At 40.9% G+C, this 13638-nt stretch overlaps 1 protein-coding gene across 9 annotated transcripts in view; it reads right to left on the bottom strand.

Moving 5' to 3' along the window:
* RBFOX2 (RNA binding fox-1 homolog 2) overlaps positions 1 to 13638 on the bottom strand; it is a 282729-nt gene that overhangs the window by 205015 nt on the left and 64076 nt on the right. Inside the window, exon 1 of one of the 9 annotated variants that reach the window (XM_039230427.1) lies at positions 12409 to 12450. The exons of the other annotated variants lie outside the window; for them this stretch is intronic. Coding sequence (XP_039086358.1) covers positions 12409 to 12450 — 42 coding nt within the window. Of the gene's footprint in view, positions 1 to 12408; positions 12451 to 13638 lie in introns of those variants that run through there. 9 annotated transcript variants of the gene reach the window in all.

The following is a 13638-nucleotide window of genomic DNA, read 5'->3' as shown; positions in this document are numbered from 1 at the left end:
TTGTCTTCCAAGTCTTTCATTGTTTCATTCATCGTATTATGCTAAATAGTTTACCTTTTTTTTTCTTCCTGATTGGTCTTCTTGTTCAGCATCTCACTTTTTCTTTCACTAAAACTTCTTCCTTCATTAAAAGAGATGTCCATTTCCAAATACTTGGGTGTCTATTTATAACCAGACTCTGCCCTGCACAGTGAAAGCCTTCTACACTGCTGTTCCAGGCACCCTGTCACACGTTTGCCGACAGACGTTACAAAGTTCTTTGGGAAATAAAGGGTTCGAAACTACGCCACTATATGGACTGCAAGGAGGGCTGAGACTTATATAATACCAAAACAACGGGAGTACCATGTCGATAGAGAAATGAAACCAAACTATCAACCACTTGATGAAACCAACAACTGTCAAGCCAAACTGTCAATCACTTATTTCTTCCCCTTCACCACAAAACTAACTTACAGCCAATTAGTTGTGGAACAAAACTGCTTGTGGCCAAAACACCCACCACGAAACTACCTAGGCCTGTTAGCTGTTATTGCATTGTAGAAGTTCTTTAAATATTTTGGATATATGATTTGTAAATATTTTTTCCCATTTGGGGCTACTTCCCATTCTGTTGATGGTATGTATCTTTTGAACCATAGAAGTTTTTCATTTTCATGAAGTTCCATTTATCTGTTGTTGTTTTTTTAATCTGTGCTTTCAGTGTCATAGCCAAGAATCTACTGCCAAATCCAAGGTCATGAAGATTTACCCCTGGTGTTTCTTCCTAAGAGTTTTACAGGTTCAGCTCTTGTGTTGAGGTCTTAGATCCATTCTGAGGTAATTCTGGTATCTGGTGTCAGGTAAGTGTCCAAATTGGGGGGAGGGGGAGAGTTTGCATGTGGCTTACTGATATTTGGGTACCTTAGATCTCTATCTGCCATCTTCTTCCTGGTTCCTGAGCATCTAGAATTAAACATGCATGCTGCCCAAATGCTACTTATCAATTAGTTGACTCTTGGCTCCAAATACACCTTTTTGTCTGCTCTCTGAAAACGCATCTGGGCCTTTTAAGTATGTTCCCTCTGACAGCATGCATGATGTCGAGCTGTGTCAATAGAGGGCACAGAAAATACACTTTAGGAGAAAGGGTTTTGCTTCCAGGTCCCAATGTGCTTTCTCAGCAGTTTCCCCCGAGACAAGGGCTTTTCCTGCCTTCCGGCTCCTGCAGCACAAAAAAGCAGGCAATAGCACCCCCCACCAGCACCTTCTCCCAGGAGCCCCTTTGGACCTCTGATAAGACAACTCCCTGTCAACAGCTTTCCAAGACCAGTATCCCCGTCTTTCTGAACATTTGTCTTACACCACTTTGCTTTAAAGAAAAACCTGCATTAGTATCCATTTTTGCTAACTGAAAGAAATCCAGAGAGGATTTTCACTTTCTCAAAGAAAGGCAAAAAGCGCCAAGTGTTCAGTGCTTGTTGTGCAGCAAGCCATTACCGAGACAGCGCCCGCCAGCGGCAGCCACGGTGGCACTGCCCCACTCCTTCCCAGGAAAACACACTTGGCATAACAGCATCGAGCCACCGCATCTCTGACCTGTATCTGTGAGCACCTGTGCTTTATCTTTATTTTGTGTGTCAGTTAGCATCGCGTGTCCGAAGGTACCAAAAACACCTAACAGAAGTTATTTTGGGAGTCTAGAAGTGCTCAAAATATCCCCCATTTATACTAATAGTAATCATTTCTTCACTTGAGTCTATTTTGGATTACAAAATGTTTCATAGGAACGCTCTACTTTCAGAGAGCAGGGAAAACCTGCACCCTAGAAGATAGATTTCTGGCCATTTTTAAAAAGGTAGAGTTCCAACAAGTTCTGCAGGTCTGACATCACCACTCAGAAAACCACAGCCGTGCCCTCTGCAACCAAGTCTAGAGCTCATTCCCTGGGGTAGGGGAGGTCTGCTCGTCCTTTGGTGCCTTATCTCAGCCCTATAGGTAATTGCTATTATATATTAATTACTATCAATGATACTGTATCAGGAAGTAAAGAGAACTCAAAAGAGTAGCAGATGTACTGTTACAGCATGTAAAATATAATGTAATACAATGTAATAACAATATATATTTGATGTATATGTCTATACGATACATGATTATTACATTATATTATATATTACACTATATTATAGCCGCTGTTGTATTACAACTGCAGCTCTTTCGAGTTCTCTACTTCCTGACACAGAGGAGCTGAAACAATGTTAACAGCCACTCACTATACACAGGGCAGATACTACGCATAGTGTGTTCTATACGTTATTACTTGGTATTCGCATTAAACTCTGTGATGTCTCTCTCTCTAGGAAGAAAATGGGGGCTCAGAAAACTATGCAATTTGCCTGCAGTAATACAAATCCAGTCCTAAAGTCCCTGCTGGTTCTCTACTATGGTATTGAGTTTTCTTCACAGAACCCAGCAACACTTTTAAAGGCACTAAAACACCCATGGACAGAAGAAGAAGGAACACGGCGGGCTTCACCACCATCCTTAGAGGGGGGGCCGCTTGCAAGGCCGGTCTTGGTTGGTGTCTGAGAACTTAGATTTCATTCCGGGAGGGTTCTGTCCCCAGAACTGATGAAAGAGTGGCCCGCCGTGCCTAAATTCTGCAAATAATATGGTTTATGCCAAACATTTCCTCCTGAGAGTCTGGAGTTGTGGGATGTAGGCCACAGAGGTCCTTCTGTGAACAGCCCTTCCCACTTCCCCTCAAAGAAGAAAACTCTCAGCACCAGGTCTCTAAGAAGCTTCCCCATAGACAACACTGTCACAACTTGCTGTGAAGGAAGCGAAGCACATCCTGTGTGACTCCCCTGGGAGAGAACCCTTGGAAGCCTGAGCCTGATTTCTTTGAGACTTCACCCCTGTGCGCTCCTTCCCACTGCTGATTCTGCTTTATACTTTCACTGTTATAATTCATAGCCATGACAACGGACGCGCACCATGTGTGTGAACTAGATGCTGGGCTCTGTACCTCCCAGTGAATCTCTGGACCCAGGAGTCCTGGGGAAACACAACACAACCTATGACACGCCAAGCACTTTATTAGATACGGAGGACGCAAAGATGAATAGGTCCTTTGCCTTCAAGGAATTTCAAGTCTATTTAAATTTCCCTTCTTTCACTTCTCCAATCTTCACTTCTTCGTCTGTTACCACTTAAAATAGATTAGATACATTTCCCTAAGCCAAATTTCATTCTCAGTGCTGAAGTGATGCTAAATATTTAATACGTCCATCAGGCAAAATCTGAGATACAAAGCTCTAATAAACTCAAAGGCCACACATATTTTCTCTTTACCTTCCCCTATCTCATTGTGTTCCTCATTAAAAATAAATTGACAAACCCTTGTACATTGCTGCTGGGAATATAAAATGGTTCAGCTGCTACAGAAAACAGTTCAGTGGTTCCTCAAAAAGTTAAATATAGAATTACCATATGGCCTAGCAATTCCACTCCTAGGTGTATTCCCAAAAGAACCAAAAACAGATACTCAAACAAATGCTTGTACACACGTTCATCATACCACCATGTGCAATAGCTAAAAGGTAGAAACAACACAAATGTGCATCAACTAAAGAGCAGATAAGCAAACTGTGGCAATATATATACAAAGGAATAGTCAGCTATAAAGAAAAACAGAGGACTGATATATGCTACAATATGGATGAACCTTGAAAACATTCTGCTAAATGAGAGAAGCCAGATACCAAAAAGAAAGAAAAGAAAAAAATAATCACATATTGTATGATTCCATTTACCTGAAATATCCAGAACAGGTAAATTCAAAGAGGCAGAAAGCAGTCTAGTGGTCGTCAGAGGCTGAAGAGAAGGGAAAATGGTGGGTGATTGCTGAATGGGTAGGGGGTTCGTTTGGGGGTGATGGAAATGGACAGGAGTGGTTGCTACACAACCCTGTTAATGTAATAAACACCACCAAATTGTTCACTCTGAAAAGGTTTAATTTTAGGGGAATTTCATCTCAATAAGAAACACCTTCTTTAAGCAATACAGTATACAATACAGCATAAGTAGAGAAAAACAACCTTCCTGATGTCATCTGAATGGGCACTTCCAGCTAGAAATAAAATCGCCTGCGACTGTAAAAGATATATGTGCTGTATCTCAACATATGCCCTAGAAAGCTGTCTGAAGACTTCAACTGGTTCTAAGCAGAGATACAGATACTGCTGCAGTACAGTACGTATTAATCTTCAAAAAACCATAGAAGATAAAATGTTTCTACTTATACGATTTTGTAATGTTATTTTGGATATGCCTGAATAAAATTAACATTTTAAAGACATTTCCTTATTTCATCAACATCCCTAAAAGTTTATATATTTAGGTTAGCCCCTCCTTTCAATGGGAAAACAGCAAAAAGCCCGATATTCAGGGTTTCCTTATATGCAGTCATATATCAGCCCACAGATCCACTTTTTTCCCCTCAAGTCTAAAAGGATATATCCCCAAATGTTCAGTGATTATGTATCTCAGTGTTGAGTCTGGATTTACAAACAATGGTACACATTATTTTCCTTTTGCCTATCTGCATTTTCTAATTTTTCAACAATGAACATGTATTATTTTTTACTTAATCATCAAAACCATGGAAATAATAACAGCACTTCTCAAGGATACTGTGAAGATTAAGTGACACGATACCCACTGATCCCTTAACACAAGTATTCAGGATATTATAAGTATGCAATAAATGTTAGGTATCATGGGTATCATAATGTTTATGTTTTTGTAAATATTCCTCAGGATACAGGTCTTTCATTATCTATGACAAAAGCATTCACCTTAATCTAGGCCTGATCACCTGAGTCAAGCCTAAATTACTATAATAATAGTTTTTTGGCTGACCCAGCAGCCTCCGTTCACCTCTTCCCAATTTTCTTATCAAGGCCAGGTTCAACTTCATAAAACACCACCCCTATAATTCCCATGCTAATGGCCCTTCACGGCTTATATGATCAAGCTCCAAACACCCTAAATCTAGCCTTAACTGGCCATTCCTTTTTCCTCCCCATTTATTTATTTCTTCAACAAACATTTATTAAGGGATTTTCATGGGTCTTGTACCATGGTAGAAACAGAAAGACAAATAGGTTACTAATTCTTCTCCTAAGGAACTCATATTCTATTCAAGAGAGAGAGGGGCATGTAAATAAATACAACATGAATCGTGCAATAAAATGTTAGGGCCCAGAGGGAACAAGTGTACTTGGTAGATAATGGAGTGAGAAAGGCATGGATAGATCACAAGGGAAACTCACAGAAGGCGAGATGTGAATGGGGTTTGTAGGATGACTGCAAATAGCTATTTCCAGGTATCAACTTGACTCAACTTACTTCACACCTTAGGCTGTTCTCCCACATTAATTCAACTTAAGTAAAATCTAGCAAAGTCCAACTCCTTTCACAAGGCAATCCTTGTTAACTATAGTTAACAAGTACGTTTTCAAGATGTGGGTCAAGACCCCTTCATGACATATTTAAGAGATCTCAACCATTATTAAAAAAAAAAAAAAAAGCTAGAGTGGCAATTCTCAAACTCTTCGGTCTTAGGATCTCTTTACTTTCTTAAAAATTATGCAAGCTTCCAAAGAACGTTTGTTTATGTGGGCTGAAAGTTGGTATTTGCCTATTAAAATTTTTACATATTAAAAATCCAAATAATAAACACTGTTAACATGAAAATATTTTATGAAAATGAACTACATTTTATAAAACAAAAACAAAATTTAGTAAGGACAGTTTCACTGTCTTACATTTTTGCCAATACCTTTCACATCCAACTTAACAGAAGATGGCTAGAATCTTCTATCTGCTTCTGCATTCAATCGGTCGTGATAGGTTATTTTGGTTGAAACACAAGAAGAAAATCTGGCCTTTCATAGATATGTATTTGAAAAAGGCAGGAGTATTATAACAGTGTTCTTCATCCTCTGTTATATCAAAATCCATTGGTCTGTCTTACATTTTGAATGGATTTTTACCTATCATGATTACTGAACATTATGCATGGTTCAATGATAGAATACTAGTTCCTTAAGTTATAAGATCTTCTGTATGTTGACATATCATCTGTACATAAAAATTCACAAGTCATTAATATCACCATCAGTATCATCAGAAAAGTCTAAGTACTAGAGCTATCAAGCCCACTGTCCAGGACACAAGTTTCTTGAAATCCTAATTTCAACCAGAATTTTCTATGAAAGCTCAAATGTTATCACTGATAACAAATACTGTCATTGTTTTCCTTAAAAATAGGCTCACTTCACTTTTATTTCTATTTTTTACATCATTTTTAATAAAATCTATGTCAAATACCCATCTAAATAACAATAGCCAGTCATTTTTAAAAATATTTTTGAAATTTATTTATTTTTGAGAGAAAGAGAGAAAGCACGGGGGGAAGGGGGGCAGAGAGAGAGGCAGACACAGAATCCAAAGCAGGCTCCAGGCTGTGACTTGTCAGCACAGAGCCAGACGCAGGGCTTGAACTCGTGAACCATGAGATCACGACCTGAGCCAAAGTTGGACACTTAACCGACCCAGGCACCCCTTCAGTCATTTTGATTTTTTTTTAATTTTTTAATGTTTATTTACTTTGAGAGAGAGAAAGCAAGAGAGAAAGAGACAAAGCACAGAAGGGAGGTGCAGAAAGAACGGGAGACACAGAATCTGAAGCAGGGTCAGGCTCTGAGTTGTCAGCACAGAACCTGATGCGTGGCTTAAACTCATGAGCCATGAGACCATGACCTGAGCCAAAGTTAGAAGCTCAACTGACTGACCCACCCAGGCACCTCAGTCATTTTGATTTTTAAGTAAAAATGGTGTTCCATGGGGCGCCTGGGTGGCTTAGTCGGTTAAGCGTCCGACTTTCGCTTAGGTCATGATCTCGCGGTTCATGAGTTCCAGCCCCGCGTCGGGCTCTGTGCTGACTGCCAGCTCGGAGCCTGGAGCCTATTTCAGAGTCTGTGTCTCCCTCTCTCTCTGACCCTCCCCTGCTCACGCTGTCTCTCTCTCTCTCTCTCCTAGAAATAAATAAAAAAGTATTAAAAAAAAAAATGGTGTTCCATGAAAAAAGTTGCTAGTTCAGCTAGCAACTCAAACAATCACAAGAGTGTTTTCCTTGAGATAACCTTCATACTCGGTCTGCAACAGGGCCTCACATGTATTATCCACTTTGTCACATAGAATATTCAAAAGATACATAATCAAAGTGGAGATTTAATGATAGCAGTAATTTTTCCTGCTTCATCAAGGACACTCTTAAGTGCAATTGGCTTTTTTCCATCTTTAACTGCAAGTGTATAGTGGTGAAGACTCTAATGACCACACATACAATTTGCTCCACTGCCTTGATTCCTGCTATAGCATCAATAGTTCTACCCATCACTGCTTATGCAGTATCAGTGCAAATATCGACACAGTGGAAAAGGCAAATAATATCTGAGTACTATTATGAAAATAGTTCGACCCTTTAAGACCTTCTTTAAAAAGTGCCTTGAGAGGGTCCATGGGCCACAGTTTAAGAATCATTATACTAGACTACAATAGAATCTTTAAAAAGAAAAGAATCAGGCATATTTAGTAACAGTAAGAATTATTTTCATAAAACATGTTTTAGTCACATATATACATACAAGTATTTAGACACCAGGCTGTCACATAAAATGGATCTCTCCTTATCATGGGTCATGGTCAAAAAAAAAGCTTGCAAAACAATCCTCTAGTCCATATGAACTACTCCTTTCGTAAAACTACGACAGCATTTATTGAGCATTTGACTTTATTCCCCCACAGACTGATTTCTAAATGTATCATGTATATGTCTATGCCTTCTATTTCCAAGTAAATCATAAGCTCTCCAACTACATCTTTACATCTTTATATATTCTTCCCAATGATAGTAGATATATCACAGGTTTGCAAAAATAAAATAAAAAGTTTTATTGAATTTCCTCATTAGTATGTAATAGGCCTGAGAAGCAATTAAGCCATGGCGTAATAAGCCCACAAATAGTTCCTAGCTTTGACATGTCACAAATAATTCCATGCATAATAAGGTACAGAAAGGAAAGGACAGTTGTCGGCATCACACTGACCTATCTCCCTGATCATCTCTGAGCCTCAAATTCTTCCTCCCCCTTCTAAATAACACCACCTACCTCCTAGAGTTGTTACAGAGGTTAACTGAAATAATACATACAAAGTGACCTGTACCGTACCTATTCCTTAATAGGAGAGCACAGCTAAAGAACAATAACGAGAATGAGAAACAACGCCTTATTTGTACATAACTCTTCACCACCTACACCACAGGCAGGACTGACCACTATAGGATCACGGGTCTCAGGGGACCATCTAATTTTAATCCAGCTCCTTCATCCGCACTCTACTCCCCTCACCCCATACTCACACACACAGGCAGACCTTACAGATAAGAAAACCAAAGTAGTGCAAGGTTTTAAATGACTTCCTCCTGGTTATAGTCATTGAGGGCCAGAACTTGTATCAAACCCATCCTCTTATTCATAACATTGCTGCTAAACGGAGAACATTATTATTTGATAAGAGAAACTCAGGTTCAGACTTCATACGGTAAAGTTAACACGTACAAGGTTGCCAAGGCAGCAAACAACAAAAAGGGGCATGGAGCCCAACACTTCCAACTGCAAGTTCGGGGCTCTTTTCAACTATCACTTAGAAAGCTATCTAAGAGTATGAAATTTACTTTGTGCAATCATTGATAATTATCTGTATTTGGATCCGCATGAAATAAGACATGATTATGCAAATACTTATTATGGCTGACTATGCCAATTGATAACCACCAACAAATTAGTTTGTGTTATGGCATTTAATTCAAACTGGTGTTTCCATGAACTGAAGATTTCACAAGCTTTGGCATTTAAAACAAGATACCTCTTAATTAGCTCAGAGTATAAAGTAAATCTATCCCAAAAGGATAATTCAGCAGCGTTCAAAAAAATCCCTCTAAGATAGGCAAACATGCTGAATATCATAGTCTTAATTTAAATTAACACTTTCACCAAAAAGGTCAACATCGACCAAATAAATTTTACTTAACTAATGTATATTGGCTATTTCAGCTTCCCTTCTGTAACAGTCTCATCACTCACACTGCTATTCAACACGACGCCAAAGCAGCTCTGTCGCTTATTAGCAAGTAACCAAGGGCAAGCTACTCAACCTTTCTGATCTATAGAATAGATGTGACTATGCCTGTATGTTGCACAGATGCTAAGATTAAGCACAATGTATACAAGGCGTCTAGGAGTGTATCTGCCTACTCTTCAGATGAAAGCTATCACAACAATTTCCATTACTTGCTTCTAGTTCACAACTCCACCGTACCCCTCAGCCCCCTAATGGTTGTAAGAATGAATGAAAATAGGCCTTTCTGGCTCCTGCTCCTGCTGTTGCTTCCAATGCTTTATAGGCCACAGCTGCTGATCCTCTGACCTAAACTCTCTGCCATCTATGTCTGGCGTCCCCAGAGCAAGTCCCTGAACTTCCTCTTACTGTGTTAACTCCCCAGTCCAAAGAAAAGAAATATATACTCATTACATATCAATTCAATGATCTTCTAATAATCACCATCGCCATGTTAATTCTTGCTTGGCAATGATCTTGTTAGACCTCAAATGAAACCACCTGAATTTATGGGCTTTTTTTCTATACAACTGTTTTATTATTTAAATGTTCATTTATGTATTTATTGAGAGAGAGAGAGAGAAAGAGAAAGAAGAAAGAGAGCAGGGGAGGGGCAGAGAGAGAGGGAGAGAGAGAATCCCAAGCAGGTTTCACACTCAGCACAGAGCCCATCACAGGGCTTGAACTCACGACAGCAAGATCATAACCTGAGCTGAGATCAAGAGTCGGATGCTTCACCTACTGAGCCCCCCAGCCACCCCTATCCACCTCTATCAGATCTCATCATACCTGATTCCTGCACCAGCTCAACTACTCAAGAGTAACTCCTATAGTTCTTCTCCTTCCAGCCCTCTTGGGAAACAGCCTCCATTAAGTAAAAGGTACTTTGTAGAAAACTGTAGCAAGAAAACGATCCCTACGCTCTTCCGTAGCACAACTCCATGGTTGAGTAGCTGGAAGGACAAGAGAGGATGGAACTGGGTCACAACTGGCGCCCTTTCCAAGGGGACAGAACTACCAAACAGATCAGCACCCGAAGGCTGAGGGGGGCAGGGCCAAGGCACTAACACGCACAGGCTCTGTAATGTGGTAGATACTTTCTATCCATTATTTCATGGTCTAGGGATGACCTCCGTATCCAGGTGAAGAGCTGAGACGCAGAGAGTTTAAATGACTGGACCAAGGCCGAACAGCAGTAAATGGTGGAGCCCGAGCCACCGTTCTAAGTCTGCTCTTCCCTTATACAGTACGCAGTGACTGAGTCCCAAAAAGCACTCATCCCTAGGCCAAGCAGTAGGGGAGGGAAAGTGCACGCTCACCTACACAACAGCTTGGCTAGACTGTTTCTCTTCCACCAATGGGAATAGAGGATAGGTAATTCACCTTTAAAATGTAGCAATTGCCCAATTACTCGCATTGGTAGAAGAAAAGCAGTGTTTCTTAAATTTCAATGTGCATACAGGTCACTGTCGGATTATCTTGTTTAAAATACAGATTCTGATGCAGTGGGGTTGGGGTGGCCCCTGGGAGTCCGCATTTCTAACAAGCTCCAGGGAAATGATGACGTTACTGATGCTTGGCCCATACTCAAAATAGATTATACACCCGGCGGTCCCCACAGCTGGCTGATCATCAGAATCCTCTAAGAATCATTTAAAAACTAAAGATTACTGCCGCCCCTCCCCCCACTCCAGGACATCAGCAGCGTATGGGATCTCTGCCCTCATCATTCTGCAGTTCAAAAATATGCGTAATTACTAATGACAATAACTAGAGCAAGCATCGATTGAGAACATAGCAAATAGGTCACAGTGCTTTATAAATACTAGCTTACGTACCCCTAAGCCCCACATTATCAGGTTGGTACTTCTAGCGCTATGATCCCTATTTATACATGAGGAAACCAACACACCACGGGACTGTCACTTGTCACTTGTCCAAGGTCAGCCAGGAAGTAGCAGGACAGGGTTTGTTCAAGGCTTGAGCCAATCGGATTCCAAAGAGTCTGTGCTCTCACACACACCACATAATGCTGCTTCCCCCACTACCCAATGGTAATGTCACTGATTTTAACAGACACCCTTGAACAAATAAATCCAAATGGGTCACCTCAGATGTCATCCTAGGAAGGCTCTGCTCTTAGTCCTCAGATGCTGCCATCATTCCAAACAATGCCACCGCTAAACAATCTAAGAGCTCTTTATCTGCAAATACCTTCAGAACCTACAACTAGGACCCGAAATATCTTTAACTGGGATAAAAGCTTGCCATTTGCACACAGATTTTTTTTTTTTTTTTTTTTTTTGACAACCCCAAATCAGGAAAAGCCCATCTGGAGAAACCTCATCTGAGCAACTAGGTTGTTGTTGTTGTTGTTTAAATAAAAAATTTGGTGTTAGGTATTGAAAATGATTTCCTTATTGCTCATCTCTGAAGCTGATTCCAAATGAGAGTTCTTTATGTTTTCCGCAATGTCTGTATCACCAGAGCCAAAGCGACTATTTTGAAGGGCAGTACTCATTTGGATGCACAGATTTTGTTATATTTGTTTAAAAAAAAAAAAAAAAGACCCTCTCAGTCATTCCAAAAGAAACACATTTGCCCTTCACTAGCAATGTGAACGCGCAGCATATGTTCAGAATGACTGTCTTGGAGCATGCAGATTTCCTTCCTGCTGCAAAAGCAACTGTTTTGAGTCTCTTTAAAACAAAAAAATTTTTTTTTACATAAGAACTGTGTTTTATTTATACACATCCATCCACAGAAAAATAAATATGATAATCAGGCATTAATGAAGCAGTTAGCTGCATGCAGCCCTATGAAAGGCATCATACAAAGGCAACTACATCTCTAAAACGTGTGCACAAATAGCCTCACATACAAGGAATAAAGGCACACACAAATACTACCGGGGCTAGAACTATAGAAAGATACAATTTCTACATCTAGATTAGTTCCTTCATTAAACGGATACGTCCTCTTTCAACAAAGAAAATATTCTGCAAATTCAGAATGCTTTACAGATTTTTAAAAAGCAGGCATTAAGGCAGATCAGCACAATTCCACAGAACCAACCTCTCCGCTTGAACTGGACTTCCCACACCTTACTGAAGCCACAATTCCCCTGCACAAACTCCCACTCCACCACCCCCCACGCACACCCAACTCCCCACCAACCTCACAGGGGTTCCTGGGCTGGTCCATGGAATCTGATGACATCACTCTCTCTTCCTTCCTGGAATTCTAAACCCTGCTGCTCTCCCCTCGCACACAGCTACCATCTCCATGGCAACCTCACCTCCTCCTGCTTCCCTATTGGCTTCATGGAGCAGGATACACAAAAAGGTTTTCCGTTTTCCCCCCACCACCCGCCCCCCCCTCCCCAAAATGATGCTTTCAACAGGAACCTGAGCTAAATTTAGCTACTTGGGATTCAGAGCCCTATGACTAAGAAAATACAGAGAAACGTCCTTCTTCTTCTTCCTACAGTCCTCTAGCCTCTCAGCCCCACCCTGAAAGCGGCTGCTTGACCTGCTTGCCCCCGACCCAAAAGCAAATGGCAATACCTGCTGAGCATGAAAACAGCCGGACGACCCCACACGTGACGTTGGTACACGGAAAATTCTTACACCCGCCTCTCCTCCCGGGGGTGGGGGTGGGGGGAAGAGAACAAAAATAAAAGTCTGCACCAGTCAAAAAAACAGTGGGACATTTGATGCACTGAGCCTCAGACTGCTGCCTGCTTCCATCCCGAGCCATGAACTGGGGAACCCCATGCGTAAAGGCAGAAATCTCTCAACTCTTACAACCAAATTCTCTTGCTATTTGCTCGATATTATTTCCTCCACCGGAGGAAACGCGCTAAGCCTGGAACCACAAATCCTGGGTCCAATTTTCCATCCCAGGGACTGACCTGCTAGGTAAACTGGAGCAAGTTCTCAAATCCCTCATCTAAAAGCAGCTCCCACATAGGGGTGTTAGAAGAATTACTGACAAAATTAACGTAAAAGTAGTTTAAGTCCCTCGGCCAAAGGGACTGAATAAATAGTAAGCTGACATCATTAGCAGTGAAATTCCTGGGGATATTAACAAATTAATAAGCCCCAGAGGAAGAACATGAACTTCTAGAAAACCATCCTTCCATAAGCATAGATATGCCACAAAATACGCATCATTTCTTGAACCACAGAGAGCTCCCCCAACAGTGTCTACTTCTGGTAAAGTCCAACTATACTCACCTCACACACCAGCCAATTCTGACTAGAACTCACCGGGAGCTAGCCCTACTTATTCTCTGCTTAGTCCCTAACTCTGATTTTGAAACTGCTGCTCACTCTCCCTAAATGATGACTACATCTATGAGCCAGGGCTCCATTTTCCAGCTCAGCTGCCCCCTGGCCCATTCTA

This window comes from Hyaena hyaena, unplaced genomic scaffold, assembly GCF_003009895.1.
Source record: "Hyaena hyaena isolate Hyena2069 unplaced genomic scaffold, ASM300989v1 scaffold_46, whole genome shotgun sequence".
NCBI lineage: Eukaryota > Metazoa > Chordata > Mammalia > Carnivora > Hyaenidae > Hyaena > Hyaena hyaena.
The sequence above is the reverse complement of the archived record's forward strand: the minus strand, read 5'-3'. Positions and strand labels throughout refer to the sequence as shown.